Source organism: Schistocerca americana, chromosome 3 (assembly GCF_021461395.2).
Source record: "Schistocerca americana isolate TAMUIC-IGC-003095 chromosome 3, iqSchAmer2.1, whole genome shotgun sequence".
Taxonomy (NCBI): Eukaryota; Metazoa; Arthropoda; class Insecta; order Orthoptera; family Acrididae; genus Schistocerca; species Schistocerca americana.
Window position 1 is genome coordinate 976,389,963 of NC_060121.1, and position 23,942 is coordinate 976,413,904.

At 40.0% G+C, this 23,942-nt stretch overlaps 1 protein-coding gene across 1 annotated transcript in view; it reads right to left on the reverse strand.

Annotated features, from left to right (window-relative positions):
• Positions 1-23,610, reverse strand: part of LOC124606601 (solute carrier family 22 member 7-like) — a 66,478-nt gene extending 42,868 nt beyond the window's left edge. Inside the window, exons 1-2 of the mRNA XM_047138586.1 lie at positions 23,354-23,610; positions 2,938-3,180 (exon numbers count right to left, since the gene is read on the reverse strand). Coding sequence (XP_046994542.1) covers positions 2,938-3,180; positions 23,354-23,610 — 500 coding nt within the window. The remainder of the gene's footprint in view (positions 1-2,937; positions 3,181-23,353) is intronic.
• Positions 23,611-23,942: the final 332 nt, after the last annotated feature.

Here is a 23,942-nt window from a genome sequence, read left to right on the forward strand (position 1 = left end):
GTCGCATGCCACCACCACCACCACATTTTCCTGGCATTTTTCTATGGGATGGCTTTTTAGGATGCCACCTGCTCAGTATCCATTGACATGACATCACTGCTCATGGTTTCTCTCAGCTTAACTCTGACCACCAAACAGTTCCTCAGAGTTCTATGTTCCAATTGCACAGTACACACTGGGCTTTAGTGCAGCCTTGCCTGTGACCTGCCAGTTAAAACGCACTGCCTCACGACCGTGTCCAAATTGCCGAGTGATTGTGAGTGCATCAGTCACGGACTATTTTCATATATGAACATTTTCGACTACATCAGAGGCATCCTATTACAACCAACTAAGCACTGCTTAGTGACTATGCTAGTATACACGGAGGTGGCTGTTACTGTAAGTGTTCATAATAATAAATAAAATTCCACTGCTCTTTGACTGCCTGGATGCATCTATTCATTAGTACCATGCTTCACATATCATGACATATCAGAAGCAAAATTGCAAAAGAAGCAAACATGTCTGACTCTTTATTGTTCAGAATTATAACTAAGAAACTACTGAGAAGTCGCTGCAAAATGGGCTCCTCATCATCTGAGTAAAGAGCAAAAAAGCAAATCTCAAGAAAATTGTACAAAAATTGCTTCAGTGTTGTGAGACAGAGGAAGATTAGTTTTAAATAAGATTTTTGCCATAGGTGAAACAAGTATTCAAGATTTTGAGGCAGAATTGAAATATCAATGCTCTAAATAGAAACATCCTGGCTCTCTCGTTGGCCAGATAATGCCTATGCCAACAGTTCCAAGGCAACCTAATACTGATTATAGGTTATGGCAAGAATGAACTAATAGCAACAGACAGAATACCCCAGGTAACAATTGTAGGAGGCCAATACTACATGGACTTTCTTGAAAATGTTTCATAGTCAATGATTTTCCTAAGACAACTGACATTTTCACAGTTGAAGTCCACATTCTGCATGTTGAGGAAAAGTCTTCCACATCAACCCTACAGTCCTAACACTAACCTGTGAGACTCAGTTCGTTTCCAGAACTCAAGAAAGCGGTATGTTGATGGAGACAATAAACACACAAACACACACACAAATTTCAAGCTTTCGCAACCCAAGGTTGCTTCATCAGGAAAGAGGGAAGGAGAGGGAAAGATGAAAGGATGTGGGTTTGAAGGGAGAGGGTAAGGAGTCATTCCAATCCCGGGAGCGGAAAGACTTACCTTAGGGGGTATTTTTTTACAATTATACACATTTCATTAGCTGCAGTTTACACTGAATGAGCACTGGCTACAATTAAAACAAACAAATAAAGAAGATTGTTTGTTACATAATGTTGCTGAAATAGATATTATGTAAATACTGTGGTATAGAAAGGGGACAAAATAAATAGTAAACAGCTATACACAAATAGATATCATGACAGTGGACATTATGTGATAGCTAACTGAAAGTTTAAATTAATTCAGCTATTGTATTAATTTATAATTAGGTACGCTATTATATTTTAGCATAGTACAGGGTGTCCATAAATGTTCACACTGATTTCTAGATTAAATGTTAGTTATATTTGTGATGGTAGAGGTTGTTTTTGTTACATGTCTACTAGAGACACCATGAAGTTGCACAGCTGTGTCTCATTCAAGACTTTTGCCCCAATGAGTGCTGTGTGTGCTATATTATGAAAATAGCTTCCTCTTCAGGAGAAAACTTATTCTATTGTGTGGCTGGCAGAAACCAGATCACTGAGTATTGTGCAGCAAAAGTTTGTGTCTCATTATGGAAAGAAAGCACCTGATGTCAAGTTAATCAGAACATGGATGGATACTTTTTTAGCAATGGGGTTGATTCAGAAACAGACAAGCAGCTGCAGGCAACCTGTTTCAGAGGAGACAGTGCAGGCGGTTCAAACCGCATTCATGAGGTTGCCACAGAATTCGATTAGACAAGCTATCCTGGGAGCTTCAACTGCCAAAGAGTACAGTGCATAAAGTGTTTTGTAAATGTCCTAAATTGTATGTGTACAAGATCCAAACTGATCAGGCATTACCACCAGGTGATCGCTCAAAACATGAACAATTTGCAGTGGACATGCTGAACCGTTTGAATAATGACAATGATTTCTCGAAGCTGGTGTGTTTCTCCAATGAGCTCACATTTCATGTTTGTGGCTCAGTTAACTGCCATGATGTCCAGAACTGGGTATCAGAAAAATACTCTTATCATATATTTGGGACAGTCCAAAGGTTAATGTCTGGTGCGGGTATATCTCTGACTGGTCCATTTTTCTTCCTTGAAAGCAATGTAAGTGGATATGTTTACCTAGGCATGTTGGTGAATTACACCATTCCCGGCTATAGGATATGGAAGATACTATCATCTTTCAGCAAGATGGAACTCCCATTCATCAGGCTCTAGAAGTCTGCGTTTTTCTTAATGTGATCTTCTCTAACAGGTGGATTGGCAGTGATGGCCCATTTCTGTGGCACCCGACATCACCTGGCATTACCCACTGAGATTTCTTTCTTCTAGGAAATGTGAAAGATATTCTGTTCAAAACAGCAGTTCCTGATGTCAGATATGCCATGTGCACAATCACACGAGTCATGTTGCAGAATGTGGGGCAAGAGATTAAATACTGGCTTGATATTTTGCATGTTACCAGGGGTGCACATGAAGTGACTTAATTGTTGAAGTGTATTATATAGGTTAAATGTTTATCTAAGGTTTAAAACTTAATAAGTAGAGGCATATGTGGTATAACACATGTTTCATTTATTGTATTCAATGAAGAAATATTTATATTGTTTTGTTTTCAGGGTAGACATTTGTGGATACCCTGCATTTCTTGTTGGGTTAGCGTATATACATGTTACTATTGTCAAATGGAGTAGTGTTTATTTATGATGAGTGGAATGAGAAAGAGAAAAATAGTTACGTACATGTCACCTACATAGCCAAAGAGTAAGCCTAATGCCACTCCAATATTCTGTGAGTAGAACAAGATGGTATTAACAGTCTGCTGGTTGTCACAGACCCAATTCATCTGTGATGTCACTGTCAATGAGAACCAGGTGTTGTCATACTCCCAGCTATGCTGGCACTTCACAGGTTCCCTCCTGTTGCTGAAGTCCCTCACATCACTCTGGTTATACATCAAGCACTTGCTGAATGCGGCTCCTTCCCTGCAACAAGGCAGAAATTTGTGGATGAGCATGAGGCATCAGTGAGGTGCTCACTTCATACTCAAGGAATGAGAAAGCAGTGGAAAAGGAAATACCGGAAATACTTGACTCTATCCAAAAAAGGGAACTGTCCACATTACTAAGAACTATTTCTCGTGTTACATTAACATGCTACTGTTCATGGTAAAACATAAAAGTAAAACAAAAGCAGTGTGGTCTGTTGTCAAATCAAAGTTAGCTGTTAGAGTTAGTAGTAATGAAGTATCTAGGATTAAAATAGATGATAGCTTTATTGTAAACCTGGCTCAAATATCAGTGTGTTTAAATGAATTCCTCATAAATGTGGCAAAGTCAGATGTTGATATAGCAGAGTATCAGAGTAAAGTAAATCCCTTTGGAATCCTCCAAGAAGCTGAGTATCTTATGGATTTAAGAAAAAGCACAATAAAGGACATGGAAAATGTTGTTGTTGTTGTTGTTGTTGTGGTCTTCAGTCCAGATACTGGTTTAATGCAGCTCGCCATGCTACTCTATCCTGTGCAAGCTTCTTCATCTCCCAGTACTTTCTGCAGCCTACATAGTTCTGAATCTGCTTAGTGTATTCATCTCTTGGTCTCCCTCTACGATTTTTGCCCTCCACGCTGCTCTGCAATGCTAAATTTATGATCCCCTGATGCCTCAGAACATGTCGTACCAACCGGTCCCTTCTTCTAGTCAAGTTGTGCCACAAACTCCTCTTCTCCCCAATTCTATTCAATACCTCCTCATTAGTTATGTGATCTACCCATCTAATCTTCAGCATTCTTCTGTAGCACCACATTTCGAAAGCTTCTATTCTCTTCTTGTCCAAACTATTTATCATCCATGTTTCACTTCCATACATAGCTACACTCCATACAAATACTTTCAGAAATGACACTTAAATCTATACTCGATGTTAACGAATTTCTCTTCTTCAGAAACGCTTTCCTTGCCATTGCCAGTCCACATTTTATATCCTCTCTTCTTTGACCATCATCAGTTATTTTGCTCCCCAAATAGCAAAACTCCTTTACTACTTTAAGTGTCTCATTTCCTAATCTAATTCCCTCAGCATCAACCGACTTAATTCGACTACATTCCATTATCCTCGTTTTGATTTTGTTGATGTTCATCTTATATCCTCATTTCAAGACACTGTCCATTCCATTCAACTGCTCTTCCAAGTCCTTTGCTGTCTCTGACAGAATTACAATGTCATTGGCAAACCTTAAAGTTTTTATTTTAATACCTACTCTGAATTTTTCTGTTGTTTCCTTTACTGCTTGCTCAATATACAGAACGAATAACATCGGGGAGAGGCTACAACCCTGTCTCACTCCCTTCCCAACCACTGCTTCCCTTTCATGTCCCTCGACTCTTATAACTGCCATCTGGTTTCTGTACAAATTGTAAATAGCCTTTCGCTCTCTGTATTTTACCCCTGCCACCTTCAGAATTTGAAAGAGAGTATTCCAGTCAACATTGTCAAAAGCTTTCTCTAAGTCTACAAATGCTAGAAATGTAGGTTTGCCTTTTCTTAATCTAGCTTCTAAAATAAGTCGTAGGGTCAGTATTGCCTCACGTGTTCCAACAATTCTATGGAATCCAAACTGATGTTCCCCAAGGTTGGCTTCTACCAGTTCTTCCATTCATCTGTAAAGAATTCGTGTTAGTATTTTGCAGCCATGACTTATTAAACTGATATGAAACTTCCTGGCAGATTAAAACTGTGTTCCGGACCGAGACTCAAACTCGGGACCTTTGCCTTTCACGGGCAAGTGATCTGCCAACTGAGCTACCCAAGCACGACTCACGCCCCGTCCTCACAGCTTTACTTCTGCCAGTACCTCGTCTCCTACCTTCCAAACTTTACAGAAGCTCTCCTGCGAACCTTGCAGAACTAGCACTCCTGAAAGAAAGGATATTGTGGAGACATGGCTTAGCCACAGCCTGGGGGATATTTCCAGAATGAGATTTTCACTCTGCAGTGCAGTGTGCACTGATATGAAACTTCCTGGCAGATTAAAACTGTGTGCCGGACCGAGACTCGAACTCGGGACCTTTGCCTTTCGCGGGCAAGTGCTCTACCAACTGAGCTACCCAAGCATGACTCACGCCCCGTCCTCACAGCTTTACTTCTGCCAGTACCTCGTCTCCTACCTTCCAAACTTTACAGAAGCTCTCCTGCGAACCTTGCAGAACTAGCACTCCTGAAAGAAAGGATATTGCGGAGACATGGCTTAGCCACAGCCTGGGGGATGATAGTTTGGTAATTTTCACATCTGTCAACACTTGGTTTCTTTGGGATTGGAATTATTATATTATTCTAGAAGTCTGAGGGTATTTCGCCTGTCTCATACATCTTGCTCACCAGATGGTAGAGTTTTGTCAGGACTGGCTCTTCCAAGGCCGTCAGTAGTTCTAATGGAATGTTGTCTACTCCCGGGGCCTTGTTTCGACTCAGGTCTTTCAGTGCTCTGTCAAACTCTTCACGCAGTATCATACCTCCCATTTCACCTTCATCTACATCCTCTTCCATTTCCATAATATTGTCCTCAAGTACATTGCCCTTGTATAGACCCTCTATATACTCCTTCCACCTTTCTGCTTTCCCTTCTTTGCTTAGAACTGGGTTTCCACCTGAGCTCTTGATATTCATACAAGTGGTTCTCTTTTCTCCAAAGGTCTCTTTAATTTTCCTGTAGGCAGTATCTATCTTACCCCTAGTGATATGCACCTCTACATCCTTACATTTGTCCTCTAGCCATCCCTGCTTAGCCATTTTGTACTTTCTGTCGATATCATTTTTGAGACGTTTGTATTCCTTTTTGCCTGCTTCATTTACTGCATTTTTATATTTTCTCCGTTCATCAATTAAATTCAATATTTCTTCTGTTACCCAAGGATTTATATTAGCTCTCGTCTTTTTACCTACTTGATTCTGTGCTGCCTTCACTACTTCATCCCTCTGAGCTACCCATTCTTCTTCTACTGTATTCCTTTCCCCCATTCTTGTCAATTGTTCCCTTATGCTCTCCCTGAAACTCTGTACAACCTCTGGTTTAGTCAGTTTATCCAGGTCCCATCTCCTTAAATTCCCACCTTTGTGCAGTTTCTTCAGTTTTTATCTACAGTTCATAACCAATAGATTGTGGTCAGAGTCCACATCTGCCCATGGAAATGTCTTACAATTTAAAACCTGGTTCCTAAATCTCTGTCTTACCATGAAAAATGTTATCATTAAAAAATAAAAACTCTGCTGGGTGGGATGGGTTACCCATTAAAGTGATTAAAACAGCTTGTGGCATAATAGCACCTCCCCTAACTAAAATATTCAACCTGTGTTTTGAACAGGGATGCTTTCACGATGTTTTGAAGTATGCTGAAGTCAGACCTCTGTTCAAGAACGGGTTGAGGGAAGACATAGGAAACTATCAACCTATTTCTATTCTTCCAGTCTTGTCAAAAGTGTTATAGGAGGTAACTTGAAATCAGATGAAAAACTTTATATTAAAAATGATATTATTATAAGTAACCAATTTGGATTTCAACCAGGCAAAAACACTCTGGATGCAGTGAATAACATTATTGAAAAGATAGGCAAATCATTGGATCAGAGGAGTAAGGTTGCAGGTATCTTCTGTGATCTCATAAAAGCATTTGACCCCATGAACTATGACTTGCAGTTATGCAAATTAGACAAATACAGGATTAAGGACAAGGGCTAACATCAGAAAACAATGGGTAACAACAGAAAACAAAGGGTAACTCTCACCTCAGGTACAGTGAATTATTGTTGTAAATGGAGTATAATATCACAAGGTGTGCCTCAAGGCTCTGTTTGGGGCAAGCCCTGTTTTTATTCTACGTAAATGACTTACCCATAAATATAAGTTCCCCCTCAGTTCTGTTTATAGATGATTATTTTGTTTTAATTGAAGATGAAGATGCAGAAAAAATTCTGAGCTCCATCGTAAGCACACTGGATACCTTAGAAAACTGGTTTAGTTAAGTGGATTGAAACTGAACATTGCAAAAATACATATGGTACATTTCAAAACCAAACATTCGAAATGTGTGGAACTTAAATACAACATAAGAATCAACTTATGAAAGAAGTTGACATGGTCAATTTCCTGGGACTAAACGTGGACAAGAACCTAAGCTGGAATACACATATTGACTTCCTATAAAAATAAACTAAGCAATTGGGACTTTCAAATGCAAATACTAGCAAATTTGATTGACTTGAGAACACGAAAAATTTCTGATCATAGTTATTTTGAATCTGTCATTAGGTATGGAATAATTTTTTGGAAAGTTTAAGTAGTGTATCTCGAATACTGAAATTGCAAAAGAAAATTGTCCAGTACATGTGTACTGCACAACAAACAGAGTCTTATTGCCCATTATTTTGGAAACTCCAAATCCTAACTGTTACATTTATGAAATTGTAATCTTCCTATACAGCAGGCAAAACTTATTTGAGGAGAATCATTTTAACCACACATGTAACACAAGAAATAAAAGTAATTTTATGCTACCCACACACCAGTTGAAATTATGTGCATGGATTCCACAGTATATGGGGACGACAATATTCAACAAGGAAACACATATTTAATATGAAGTCAGAAATTTTAAAAATGAGGCTGCAGCAAATTCTGTGGGAGAAATGCTACTATTTAGTAGAAGGATTCATAGAGTGAAATGATCATTTGCGAAAGGGGTAGTTAAGTGTTAGATTCTATTGTATGTATGGATAACAAAATTGTATTATAAGATTATTATGAAGTTGTCTGTTAACATCAGCTATTTTTTGTTTATGGTGAAATTTTACCACAATTTGAGATGTCTCCTGTATCTCAATCAAATGACTTAGGTTATGTACATTGTGAGACAAAGAAAACACGATTCACAAAAAGTCTGCATTTATTTATTTATCATAACCCATTTTCCTGATGACAACAAAGGAATGTTACATATATATAGAATTACATTTATCTGAATCTTCACGATAGTCTGTTACTACTTCTTTCTTTCCTTTTCTTCTTTACTGAATACTGAATTGAATTTACAGCCCCTGAGAGTGTGTGCGATGATAATGTGTGCAGAGCCTAGATGAGGAAACTAGATGGATAAATAGGTCTAACCCAACTACATAAAAAATAACATTTTGATTCCAAAACAATGGTGTTTATACAATATGGAAAAACGAAAGGCTTGGAAATAATGCAACTGTACAAACTAACTTAACCAGGGGAAATAGGCATTGTCAGGAATGCCAAAGGAAAGTGCGTTAGTACCACTGTTATCTTCTATATGCATAAATGTTCATGAGGACAGGATGGGCAGCAATCTGCGGCTGTTTGCTGACGAAGCTGTGATGTGCAGGAAGGTGTCATCATTGAGTGACTGTAGGAGGATTCAGGATAACTTAGACAAATTTTCTAGTTGGTGTGATGAAGTGAAGCTAGCTCTACATGTAGAAAAAGGTGAGTTAATGCAGATGATTAGGAAAGAACAAACCTGCAAGGTTCAAATATAGTACTACTAGTGTCCTACCTGACACAGTCACATTTATTAAATATCTAGGCATAACGCTGCAAAGCGATATGAAATGGAATGAACATATAAGGATTGTAGTGGGGTTGATGAATGGTCAACTTCTGTTTATTGAGAGAATTTTAGAAAATGTGATTCATCTGTGGAGGTGAAAGCATATAGGTCACTAGGGCAACTGATTCTCGAGTACTGCATGAGTGTTTGGGATCTGCACCACGTTCGATTAAAGGAAGACAAGCAGTTCAGAGGTGGGCTTACAGACTTTTTACTGGCAGGTTCAAATAACACACAAATATTACGGAGATGTTGTGGAACCTCTAATGGGAATCCCAGGAGGGGAGGCGATATTCTATTAAAGCAACATTATTGGGAAAATTTAGAGAACAGTGATTTGAAGCTGACTGCTGAACGATTCTACTACTGCCAACATCAATTTTGCTTAAATAGTACGAAGATAAAATAAGAGAAATTAGGACTCGTACAGAGGCATACATATAGTCATTTTTCCCTTGCTCGTTTGCGAGTGGGACAGGAAAGGAAATGACAGATAGTGGTACAGGCTACCTTACCCGAAGCACTGTAGGGTGGCTTCCAGAGTATGTGTGAAGGTGTAGATGTAGAAAGACAGGTGCTGCCTATGTATTTTAAACAAAGCCTTTGGGAACAGAGAAACAGCTGTATGAATGTCACCAGCTTAATTGGCAAGCAGATACTCAAATGACTCGTGAAAAGGTTTCCAACGTGAGTATCACTGCATGATGGGAATTAACACACTTTCAACGTGGGGTGGTTGTCAGAGCTAGATGAATGGGACAATCCATTTTGGAAATCGTTAGGGAATTCAGTATTCCAAGAGCTGCAGTGTTAAAAGTGTGCCAAGAATAGCACATTTCAGGCATTGTCTCTCACTACAGACAACCCAGTGGCTGACAGCTTTTACTTAACGATCGAGAGCAGCTGCGTATGTGTAAAAATTGTCAGTGGTAACAGACCACAAGGACTATGTGAAATAGTGCAGAAATCAACACGGGACGTATGATGAATGTATGTGTTAGGATAGTGTGGCAAAATTCGATGCTAATGAGCTATAGCAGCAGACACCCAACGCGAGTGCCTTTGATAAAAGCGTGACAGCACCTGCAGTGACTTTTCTGGGCTTGTGACCATATCTGTTGGGTCCTAGACGATTGGAAAACCATAGCTTGGTCAGAAGAGTCCCAGTTTCAGTTAGTAAGAACTGATGGTAGGCTTTGAGTGTGACACAGACCCCACGAAGCCGTGGACTTATGTTGAACAATGCACTGTGTAAGCTGGTGGTGGCTCCATAATGGTGTGAGTTGTATTTACATGGAATGGACTTGTTTCTCTGGTCCAACTGAACTGGTCGTTGGCTGGAAATGGCTGTATTTGGCTACTTGGAAACCATTTACAGCCATTTATAGAACTCATGTTCACACCTATGTCATGTCACTGAGTCACAATTGTTTGCAGTTGGCTTCAAGAACATTCTTGGCAATTGGAGTGAGTGATTTGGCCCCCCAAATCACCTGACATGAATCCCACCTAACATTTATGGAACGTAACTGAGAGGTCAGTTTACACACAAAATCTTGCACTGGTAACACCTTTGCAACTATTGATTGCTATAAAGGTGGCACAGCTCAAGATTTCTGTAGGGAACTACCAACAATGTGTTGAGTTCATGGCAGTCAAGTTGTTGCGCTACGCTGAACAAAAGGAGTTCCGACACAATATTAGAAGGCATCGTATGACTTGTCACTTCAGTGTACTAAGCAAAGAAGGGAACACAAAAAGATGGAAGGAATTTAGAGCAAGTTTATACATGGAAAACATATGCGAAGGCAGTATTTCAGAAAGGAAAGATGATTTACATGAGGTTTGAGTGATATTATTCAGAGATGAGAATTTGCAGAAAACTGAAAGACAAAAGTGAAAATAAATAATAATAATAACCCTGTTGTAGATGACATTCCCTCAGATTTACTGAGATCTTTGGGAGAGTCAGCCATAAAAAGTCCCTGGGTGCAAGATACACAAGACAGGCAAAATATCCAGAGTTCAAGAAGAATATAATAATTACAGTTCCAAAGAAGCCAAGTGCTGACAAGTGGAATATTACTGGACTATCAGTTTAATAATTCATACTTACACAAATTGTTTACACATGAAAAAAATAACTGATTTTAACCAACCTTGGGGGACATCTGTATGGTTCCTGGAGATATGTAGTATCATGTGAGACAACACTGATCCTACGACTTCTCATTGAAGATAGGTTAAGTAATAGCAAACAAACCTTTGTTTATAGCATTTAATCAAAGCTTTTGACAATGCTGACTGGAGTACATTCTCGCAAAGTACTTAATAGAGGCAGTGATAAAATACAGGAAGGGATAGGATCTTTGAAACTTGTACTGAAACCAGACTGTAGTTACAGGAGATGAAGGATATGAAAGGAAGCACGGTTCAGAATGGGATGAGACATGGTTGTAGCCTATCCCTGGTGTTGTTCAATCTGTACATTGAGCAACCAGTAAAAGAAACCAAGGGAAAATTTCAAGAGGGAATTAATGTTTAAGGAGAAGAGGTACGAAACTTTGAGGTTGACTGATGACATTGTAATTCTGTCTGAGACAACAAAGGACTTTGAAGAGCAGTTGGACAGAATGGATGGCATTTTTGGAAAAAAAAAAGTAATATCAACAATACAATTCTCTCGAGCTTTCAGCCGCATCAAGTGGTTTAAAATCCATATATTTTAAACCACTTGATGCAGTTGGAAGCTTGAGAGAATTCTATTGGTACATATCGCCAAAAAATTATCCATATATAATATCAACAGTAGAAAAACTGGAATAATGGGATGTAGTTGAATTAAATCAGCTGATATCGAGGGATTTAGATTAGGACATGAGACACTAAAAGTTAAACTCTTTCTAGTTCATAATAGGGATGGTACAGCAATAAGTATGCATGATACGAAGAAACAAGCAGTTTTGTTTCCAGTGTTAGAACCCTTTTTTTATTATTATTTCCCAGTGACACATTTAATCTTTATTTAGGCATCTTCAGACTGGCCTATTGAAGAAAGAGAGAATTTCATAATAGTGGCATGACTGCATTTAGTGAGACTGGGTTCTAAGAAAATATTAACAAACTTACTGATATTTCATTGCGATGGATCAAGTACGTAGCCAGAGGGGCTGTTCAGGGGGTCCGACAACCCCTCCCCCCCCCCCCCCCCCCCCACCAATAACCTAAATAAAATTACGCATGAACTGGATGCCTTTTAGTGAAATTGAAAGATATAGGGGACAATCAAAAAGTTTCTGTTTAAGCGTGTTGCTGCAATGGAAATGCAATGCAGCGCAATTACATTGCAGGACTATAAGAATCGACATATGACAGGGGTTAGTATGACACTCATGTCTTTCTGATGAGTGTGTGGCAAATGCGGAAGTGTGTATTGTGGCAATGGCATTACCAAATGCGTCAAAACAGGATCAATGTGCAGTTATATTTTTCTTGGGTGCCAAAAGGCAAACATCAGGATAAATTCATTGGAGAATGTGTTGTTTGTTGGGTCTTCAGTCCAGAGACTGGTTTGATGCAGCTCTCCTTGCTACTCTATCCTGTGCAAGCTTCCTCATCTAATACCTACTGCAGCTGATATCCTTCTGAATTGCTTAGTGTATTCATCTCTAGGTCTCCCTCTATAATTTTTACCTTCCATACTGCCCTCCAATACTAAACTGGTGATCCCTTGATGCCTCAGAATATGCCCTACCAACCCACCCCTTCTTCTAGTCAAGTTGTGTCACAAATTTCTCTTTTCTCCAGTTCTATTCAGTACCTCCTCATTAGTTATGTGATCTACCCATCTAATCTTCAGCATCTTTCTGTAGCACGACATTTTGAAAGCTTCTATTCTCTTCTTGTCTAAATTATTTATCGTTCATGTTTCACTTCCATACATGGCTACACTCCATACAAATACTTTCAGAAATGACTTCCTGACACATAAATCTATACCTGATGTTAACAAATTTCTCTTCTTCAGAAACGCTTTCCTTGCCATTGCCACCCTACATTTTATATCCTCTCTACTTTGAGCATCAGTTATTTTGCTCCCCCCAAATAGCGAAACTCATTTACTAGTTTAAGCGTCTCATTTCCTAGTCTAATTCCCTCAGCATCACCCTATTTAATTCGACTACATTCCATTCTCCTCGTTTTGCTTTTGTTGATGTTCATCTTATATCCTCCTTTCAACATACTGCCCATTCCGTTCAGCTGCTCTTCCCAGTCGTTTGCTGACTCTGACAGAATTACAATGTCATCGGCGAACCTCAAAGTTTTTATTTCTTCTCCATGGGTTTTAATTCCTACTCCGAATTTTTCTTTTGTTTCCTTTACTGCTTGCTCAATGTACAGATTGTATAACTTCGGGGAGAGGCTACAACCCTGTCTCACTCCCTTCCCAACCACTGCTTCCCTTTCATGCCCCTCGACTCTTATAACTGCCATCTGGTTTCTGTACAAATTATAAATATCCTTTAGCTCCCTGTTGTTTACGTCTGCCACCTTTAGAATTTGAAAGAGAGTATTCCAGTCAACATCGTCAAAAGCTTTTTCTAAGTCTACAAATGCTAGAAATGTAGGTTTGCCTTTCCTTAATCTATTTTCTAAGATAAATCGTAGGGTCAGTATTGCCTCACGTGTCTCCAACATTTCTACGGAATCCAAGCTGATCTTCCCCGAGGTCAGCTTCTACCAGTTTTTCCATTCATCTCTAAAGAATTCGTGTTAGTATTTTGCAGCTGTGGCTTATTAAACTGATAGTTTGGTAATTTTCACATCTGTCAACACCTGCTTTTATTGGGATTGGAATTGTTATATTCTTCTTGAAGTCTGAGGGTATTTCACCTGTCTCATACATGTTGCTCACTAGATGGTAGAGTTATGTTAGGCCTGGCTCTCCCAAGGCTGTCAGTTGTTCTAATGGAATGTTGTCTACTCCCGGGGCTTTGTTTTGATTTAGGTCTTTCAGTGCTCCGTCAAACTCTTCATGCAGTATCATATCTCCTATTTCATCTTCATCTACATTCAGACCTTCTATATACTCCTTCCACCTTTCTGGTTTCCCTTCTTTGCTAAGAACTGGGTTTCCATCTGAGCTCTTGATATTCATACAAGTGGTTCTCTTTTCTCCAAAGGTCTCTCTAATTTTCCTGTAGGCAGTATCTATCTTACCCCTAGTGATATGTGACCCTACATCCTTACATTTGTCCTCTAGCCATCCCTGCTTAGCCACTTTGTACTTCCTGTCGATATCATTTTTGAGATGTTTGTATTCCATTTTGCATGCTTCATTTACTGCATTTTTTCCTTTTCATCAATTAAATTCAATATTTCTTCTGTTACCCAAGGATTTCTATTAGCCCCCATCTTTTTACCTATTTGATCTTCTGCTACCTTTACTATTTCATCTCTCAAAGCTATCCATTCTTCTTCTACTGTATTTCTTTTCCCCATTCTTGTCAATCGTTCCCTAATGATCTCCCTGAATCTCTATAACCTCTGGTTCTTTCAGTTTATCCAGGTCCCATCTGCTCAAATTCCCAACTTTTTGCAGTTTCTTTAGTTTTAACCTACAGTTCATAACCAATAGATTGTGGTCAGAGTCCACATCTGCCACTGGAAATGTCTTACAAATAAAAATCTTGGTTCCTGAATCTCTGTCTTACCATTATACAATCTATCTGAGACCTTCCAGTATCTCCAGGCTTCTTCCATGTATGTGTATGGGGCAGTATATCTGTCAAAAAGTACCGTTGGTGAATGGTGCGACAAGGAGTGCTGTTGCTTCATTATAGCACATGTCGCCATATCGCGAATGTAACTCAGAAATAACGCCGACTCAGATGAGAGACACATGAGCACCCACGCTATAGTCCTAATCTCTTCCCATGCAATTATCATGCTTTCGGCCGTTAAAAAAGTCCTTGAAGAGTCGACAATTTTTGTGGTATGTCGATGTGTGGCAAGCAGTTACAGATTTCTTCATGCAGCAGGAGCCATTGTTTTACCAAACGAGTATCTTCAGCCTAGTGCGGCGATCGGATGATTGCCTCAGTGGCGTTGGTAGTTTTTCCTGAGTGACATATCGATTCTGTACTGTATGGCATCAAACAGAAACTTTTTCATCCCCTCTTATATTTTAATTTCCAATCATATGACGGGAAGGGGAAATGTCATATCAATAGTCAACTAGACCATCGATAGATTTAAACTTGATATTTGCTGTCTAATTTGAAACGAAGTGTCAAGAGCGAAAGTATAAATTGAAGTTCAGTTTCATTTTTGGTATTGAGCATCCAAAAATTTACGAATTTGACGATTGGTTCTGTGGAACGTTTGAAGAACCAGAAAAAGACTTTTTGGAATGGCATATGACTTCCTGAATAACGTATACACTGTGAAATTGAAGAACGAGGAAATCTGCCAAAGGATTATGTACATGACGAACGGCGATGCGGAGTACAAGACAAGCACAGGTGAGGTTGAGCCGTGTTACTATGACCTACGCTGGTTTCGGTCGGGCCCTTTGGTAAATGTGGTACCGTGTACACAGTCACTGGCAATCGCGGGGGGGGGGGTAACATGCGCTACAAAGTCGATAATAATGGCGTGAAAACCGCTAAAATTGATTTACAATGTCACATATTGTCTTTTATCAATGACTTCGAAGCTCTCGTAGTTTACGAGGGGCAACCAAGTACTTGTTCTGCCTGTACCATACCTGGTCACCTTAGGGAGGAGTGTCTGCAAAGACGACCGATACAGCTCTCTGCCGAGGTAGATGTGGAAGGTAGGCCGCGGGGCTTCGACCATAGATATTGGTCGAAGCCGCGGGCGCAGTATGCCACAGTTGCCAGCTGTTTGTTTACGTGCAGCGACAGTGTTGTGTACCCTGCCGATGACGTAGCACTCACTGCCACAGCAGCAACAACTGAAGTGTCCCCAACTAGTGCACCCACTTAGAGCACTGACGAGGAAATCTCCCACTCTCAAACAGACGTTGCAATGACAGCGCAATCTAATGTTGTTCCTGAACTTACTCTGTCCTCACGCAGCTTCGTGTATGATTCAGTTCTGAAAGAATCTGTCGCAGGGGAAGAAGGCACATCTTGTTCACAGTTGGACAACACTACTGTCATATGCAACATTCTGGCAACTGACTCTTTGAATAAATGTAATAGCACTAACGACAACGACCAACAAGTGACGTTACACCTTACAGACAACGTCACAGATACACTGAGACGCGTGACGAACATTCGGACACCACTGTACAAGCAATTCCTACTTTAAAAAAATCTAAAAAGTTCGTATGGGAGTCCCAGAAAGATTTCAAAGGCTACCTGACAAAAAGAAACTTTGCATTGCTCACGGAGAAGCTATTGAGGCAGCACAAAAATTGAGGCCAGTAGTCCAATTAGGCAGCAAAACCGAAAAACAGTCAACCTGAAAAAACGACAACATTGTGAACTGCCTTATTAGAACCCATGGACTCCGGCAACAATCTAAACATACCACCGGTTGGTCCTTGATGGATGGACGATGAAAGGGACAGAAATGAGGGCCAACGGTAGCTTTATACTGAAATCTTAGTGTGAATGTGTGTGTATGGACAGAGCGGCATTTAGCAGGTCGGCTATATCTCCTTCTTAAGGACCGATACTTTGACGTACAACAGAACAATGATTAATATTAACGGAATTCAGAGTGATAGAAAATTCAGAGCAGTCACAGATTTCCCATACACCACTAATGTAAGCATCGGGCTGTTAGAAGAAGTTTGTGTGTAGAACCAAACGCAGCGGGATTTGTAGCCATAATGAACATCAGAAAAGAGGATCACACAGGAACTGCAATCCTGCTACGAGATGGTTTCCATCACTTGAACATAATACGACTGACAAATGGACAGGCATATCCTGTTTAATCAATGGCATTCAGATTGTTAACTTATATGCACCATCCGGCAGTAACCGCTGACAGAAAGATTCTTACTTTTATAAAAATGATTTGCCTTGTTTAATTAATGGATATGCTGTGAATTTTATTGTAGGGGAAGATTTTAACTGTGTTATCTCATTATAAGACCAAACATCGAACTTTAATAAATGGATGGATTCTACCACCTTGTCTCTGGATTGACACTACTTGACACTTGGGAAAAAATACATGGGGACCACGTCGCTTTCACACATATAGCCTGCAATTCAGACAGTCGGATAGAATGCATATGTCTCTGCCGCTCTTGACCGTAATGTAATGAACAGCGATATTGCTTCCGTCAGCTTTTCTGACCACAGTGCTCATCAATGCTACATAACCTCGAACGCCCAGAAATGCTCCGTAGGAGAGGTCACTGGAGAACGAACGTCAGCCTGTTGCAAGGCAAGCAGCTGGATGTGGACATCCAACTGGTGTGTGATCAAGTAAAGCACTCCAAAACCCAATACAGATCGACTATTGAATGGTGGCTACACAGAGCTGAACTGAAACTTAGATCAACAGTAAAAAGTTACGCTGTTGGTTCAAACAAAAGAGAGAATTTTACTTCTCATGCCTCTGTGAACCATACCAAACCACCAACATCAAAGCTGATGGCGCTTATCACTGCATAAAGAAGTACAAGGCGAAAATTATGAACCTGTATAGCAAAGAAATCTGAACCAAAGGACTTCGAATCAGAGGAAACAGCCTCACTGTACCACACTTTACGAACAATGCGGCGACAGAAAGTGAAGCTAATTGAAGAGGTAGTTGATGGGACATGGACTGTAGTTACAAGACAACGCGATATCTCATCACATGTGTATAACACTACAGAGAACTTTACGGCAGGCAGGAGATCAATGACGCGCTTTGCACTGAAGTACTCAATTAAATAGTTTCACGAAAATGATGCGCTTGAGGTCCGATCCAGTGAAGACGATGTTAAATAGGTTGTGTTCAGCTCCACGAAACGAAAATCTCCTGAACCCGACGGTCTTGGCGGGGAATTTTATCAACATTACTGGAATATCTTGGCCCTAACATTAACTCAACTTGCTAATGAATTGTGGAAGCTTGAATCGGTACCAGAGGAACTCAAAGAAGGCTTCGTTGTGCCTTTACCCAGAAAAGGAAACATCAAAAGGATACATGAAATGCGACCTATTACCTTACTTAATTCAGACTTTAAAATCGTATCACCGACTGCGAAACAGCGAATGCATCTGTTGTTACATAAAATACTAGAAAAGTACCAACATGGTGCTGTACCTGAACAGTGTGTAGTATCAGCTTCCTGCAACCTATGGGATGTCATCTGTACTCTGGCAGACAATAACGACACCGATGCACTACTATTTTTAGACTTTGAAAAAGCATATGACCACATGAACCATGAATTTATGATTAAGGTACTGACGAATAAGTGTTTCTACCAATGTTTTGTCAAACTATGCAGCACTTCTTTTCCAATGCCATATTACGTATTTTGATTAATGGACACCCTTCTGACAAAATTTTAATTAGGAGGTCTAGCAGGCAAGGTTGCCTTCTATCAGTGGCGTTGTATGCCATCGTGGTAGAACCCTTACTTGTACGCTTAACCCAGCAGTCACTAGGAATCACCATCAGAACGGAGAAAGTGGCTTGCATTGCTTATGCTGATGATGTGTGGTTAGCGATACAATCTTAGTAAATTTGACGGAAATGGGGAGCCTCGTCAGCGACTTCATCGCGGTCATTGGTGCAAAACTAAACAAGAGAAAGACAACTTTGGTTTATGTAGGAAGAAGCATTGGTGATGCTATCCATCTCAACTGGTGTGAAATAAGGGCACAGCACAAATCTCTCGGAGTATACTGGGGTGCAATACGAGACAGAGACATTATGGTGACAAAAAAACTGGACAGACATGCTGCACAAGATCAGAGCCACAACATGCATTTCGCCACACAGGGAATTAGATCTCCTGCAAAGATTACACACAGTCAGAATATCCGCAGCGAGCAGAGTGTACTATCTGGGCCAAATCCAACCACTCTGAAATCAGCTAGCAGACAGCATACAGAAAGCCTTCTGTTGGTATGTCCTCAAAGGTCACAGTTTCAAAGCAAGCTTTGGAATGTTGGCCTTACCAGCCTCACGAGGCGGAAGCTACTCATCAGTGCCAGACATGTCTCGGATCTTTCTGATCAGCCGCGTGCATAAAACTATCACCAATGACACACCGAGATTAATTAAAAACTTAACACTAAATTTAAGGCCATGCAGTGTAATGCTCCTAATTAATGAAGCTGTGATACCAATAACCTTTCACTATGTTAGACTCTACTACAGTGAGCTCAGTTACATACGACAAACTGACAAAATCCACCTTATACCGATGCGAAAATCTATAGTTTTCTCAGAACAGATGATAGAGAAAACAGACTCATTCAAAAATATTCGCAAACTAACAAGGGAACCACCCAATCGCACCCCCCTTAGATTTAGTTATAAGTTGGCACAGTGGATAGGCCTTGAAAAACTGAACACAGATCAATCGAGAAAACAGGAAGAATTTGTGTGGAAGTATGAAAAAAATAAGCAAAGTGTACAAACTGAGTAGTCCATGTTCAAGATAAGCAACGTTAAGGATACTGTGACTCCAACAGCGGCGTGGTCCCGTGGTTAGCCTGAGCAGCTACGGAACGAGAGATCCTTGGTTCAAGTCTTCCCTCGAGTGAAAAGTTTACTTTTTTTATTTTCGCAAAGTTATGATCTGTCCGTTCGTTCATTGACGTCTCTGTTCACTGTAGTAAGTTTAGTGTCATGTTTTGCGACCGCACCGCAAAACCGCGCGATTAGTAGACGAAAGGATGTGCCTCTCCGATGGGAACCGAAAACATTTGATCGCAAGCTCATAGGTCAAGCGATTCCTCCACAGAAAAACACATCTGATATATTCTATATGACACTGGTGACGGCATTTGCGTCACATGACAGGAATATGTTGTCGACACACCTAACTTGTACACTTGGCGAATGGGTAAAAAGATTCTTCTACCTTGCCCGTTTTAGGTTTTCATGTGGTTGTGATAATCACTCCCAAAAACGTGATGAAAACATAAGAGTTTGTCACATAAACTAAAAATAAAAAAAAATTAAAATTTTCACTCGAGGGAGGACTTGAATCAAGGACCTTTAGCTCCGCAGCTGCTCTCGCTAACCACGGGACCACAGCGGCCCTGACATCATACTGGCATTGATGTCGCTTATCTTGCGCATGGACTACTCAGTTTGTATATTTTGCTTATTTTTTCATAGTTCCACACATTTTCTTCCTGTTTTCTCGATTGATTTGTGTTTAGTTTTTCAAGGCCTATCCACTGTGCCAACTCATAACTAAATCTGAGGGGGGTGCGATGGGGAGGTTCCCTTGTAAGTGGAATATCATCTAGCGAAATATCCATAACTTTGTACTGCCATCAAGCATCCGGTCTACATGGTATTTAATAACCAACGACAAAGTTCCAACCAACACCTGAGCGCCATTCCTGCCTGTACAGTATGCGGCCACATGGACACCTTAATTCACAGCTTCACCTGTGGTACAGCTGGACTGATCGTATGCGAAGTAGACTTTCGATAACTGACTGCACAGTTCCGCACAACGTCGACGTCATGGAATTAACCAGGCCACAAAAAATATCATACCCCACAGGAAGCAAGATGTCGCCATTTGGATTTTAGGTTACACCGCTGCTTCTGTCATCAATCATGTCATACAATACTTAAAGAATACGGTGCATATATGGAATACGAACATGCAAAGATAAGAGAACAAAGATAATATGTTGACATGTATAGTAACATGTTGAAAATTATGGTGCGGTTGTGAATCAATTTATTTACGTCAATACATAGTACAAAACAATGTATGACAAGAACGTAGAAAAAAAGAGAACAGTACAGGTGTCAACGAGCTGTTCACTTGGGAGACAACAGATTTGCACGCTCTCATCGGCATGATGCAGAGCATTCATCAGACCATACGTCATGCCGTGACGCCAACATCCAGTGCCTATGGTCATGTGTCCATTTCAGATGTAGTTGCCGACGTTGTGGCATTAACATAAGCACATACAGGAGTCATCAGCTGCGGGACGTGTTATTAGGAGCGTATGGAGCACTGTGTGTTCAGACACACTTGTACTCCGCCTATCATTAAAGTCTGATGTTTGTTCTGCCACAGTTCATCACCTGTCTCGTGTTATCAGACTGCCCAACCTACGTTGTCCGAGATCTTTAATGAGGCACGGTTACCCAACCCCACGATGTCTGGATGTGGTGTCACCTTGACTTTACCACATCTTGAAGACACTTACCACAGCACTCCTCAATTTCCTGACCAATCGTGCAGTTTCCAAAATGCTAGAACTGAGCCTCTGGACCATCACAATATGCCCACAGTCAAACTCAGATAGACTGTGCGTCTTCCTCTTCCTACACACAGACAGTATGCTCACTTTACTAATGCACCATGTGTGTGTGTGACTAGCATTCATTCCTCACCAGAGCTGCCCTATGGCCTGGACAGGCTTATATTGATAGGAGGACAGTAGTCATAATGTTCTGACTGAATAGTGTATAGCATATCTGTAGGCGTGACTGCCTTGATAATGTCAGTACAGATGCACAACAGGGTCTGAACGTCTTGCAGGGATACAGGACTCAGTGCGAGCAAGTAGGTGAATGCACAGTGGATGCTACTAGCGTGTGACAAGTTGAGAGTATCGGTCACCCAGGAAGCATGTCTGGATGGCCAAGGCAGTTAATTCAACTGCTCGTGTGAAGTGTGAGACCCGCGCTTGTGTACTGGTTTGGCAGAAATAATCGCTTTTTACCATCAAACTATTTCAATTTCCGATTGCAGCTGTCATTGGTCTTTCCTTCAAAATTATTACAAATCATACTAAATTAAAGTCGTGGCATAAAAATAGACTTCGATTTGCCTGTGTCGCCCAAAAATTGTGTTGATCAACAAAATCATCGCTCAAATAGCGATAGAATTTATACACTATCAAATGAAGAATCATACACAATCAAAGGAAAAACATGCAATATCTGTGTTCCATTTTTTCTGATGCATTCTGTTTTATTTCAAAACAATTTACGACAAGTTTTTCCAAATTTTCCACCGACTTGCTTTGGGAGGTGAGGTGGTTTCATCCATCTGCTAGCAACTTTGAAAATGATGTTTATGGTTTCTCGTTTCCGATTTAGGCAGATGTCATGTTTGGTCCATTACTATAGGAACACAGCCAATTCCTTTCTTTCTGACAGATTACAGTTACTTTATAGATGCAGTCTCTCCACTTAAACAAAAAGAGCTGCATTGAAGGTGAGTCGAACATCCTTTTGGAGATTCCCAGATCCCAGCAATAAAAACCGTATATTGGAAGGGAGCTAGCAATCGCCATTTTTTACTGTGCAATCGGATCTGTACACAAAGATGGCTCACTTGTAGAATGACTATATATCATGTCTTCAAGTTTTACTACAACAACGATGTTCTACTGTGAAATGTCTTATTTGTAATAACCTTGGGACAGTGAGTCCAACTGTACAACTCTATAACGTATTTGTAAATAAACATCATGTGAATGACAACGTATGTCGAACATCACAGAGGAGTTTATTAACATCAAAGTCTGTATAGTCATATCATGATGGACAATTACAAAATCATTTATGACATTACATGCTTTAGAAGAGTAATTCAAATTAATGTGTGAACCAATGTTAAAACCCCAAAACTGTAGTTGATAGTATTTGTGTGTTCAGTTTTGTTTTATAAATAAATTTGGGTGCTATAGTTCCAAGTTGACTGTTGAAATAATAATTTCCTAAACATTCTTGATCACTTAAGCAAACTGAAGAATTTTAGTGAAATGAAGGATACTTTAATAAATATGCAAGCATGTCCAAGGGAATTTTGCATCATAATTTGGAATAACACAGGCACTGCAACATCGTAATATTATAATATTCACAAGTGTGGGTGTATTTTTAAGTATGGAGTTTAATGTACTGGACTTCTATCCATTGTCTTCTGTTTCAACACTAGATTGATATAAAGCTTGAACTGAGCAGTTAGGTTTGTCCATTGACTTTACGAATTACCAGGGCCTTGTGATAGATTTTTTTCAAGATCTGGCTGAATTTTCGTAGGCTACACAAACAGGCCGTATTATTGATGTATGATTTACCATTTCCGCAGTTGCTCTAAATTCTCGTTGATAATGAGAACATAATAATAGTTGTTTTCAAAAACTTCTCTTAGTGGTACTACTGAATGCAGGTACATCTCTGATTATTTTCTTTCCTTTTCTGGTATGTAGGCTTTAGGATCCAATTTAGGATTTGTTTGATATTTATGGCATGTTTCATCTTTTGTAAACCAGTAGGATAACTTGTAACAGAGGAAAGTTAAAAATTAAACATAGTCCCTACTGCAAACCTGGGAATAGTGAAGTTCTTCCACTCCTCGAGTGACAGGTTGGTGTGTTCTCGACCAGGTACATGGCACCAGTGATCAGGAGTCTGCATAGCAATGTAGAACATATAGACGCTCATCAGGTTGAAACATGATGCAAAAAAAACGAAGACAACGTTCAGTCTCATCTGGAATTTCCCTCTGGAACCAATTGAGTCCAGAACTTCCTCAAATGCCAGAGCACCCTTCACCTTAGAGTTGTTTTCCTGCAACTGAATCATGCAAATTGCTGTTAAGGCAAGTTACCCTAAGGGAAAAAAATAGTGAGCTCAAAAAATGTGTACACTTATTTTCTGCACCTATTGACTTACATAGCAGTAGCATTGTCTACTGCAGGGGTTTTCAAAGTCTCCATCACAGTTTCCTAAGGGTTCATGGCCTTACAGTATGGGTGTCACTGTGGTTACATAAAAATAATTATTTGGTTCATTTGCATTCTGAGTTAAATAACAACATGCATCCTTGTAGTAATATCTAGCCGGTTGTCTAGCAAGTTCTATAACTATGGCAGTGCAGCATATGGCAGTCAAATCATAAGACATAATTATTTTGT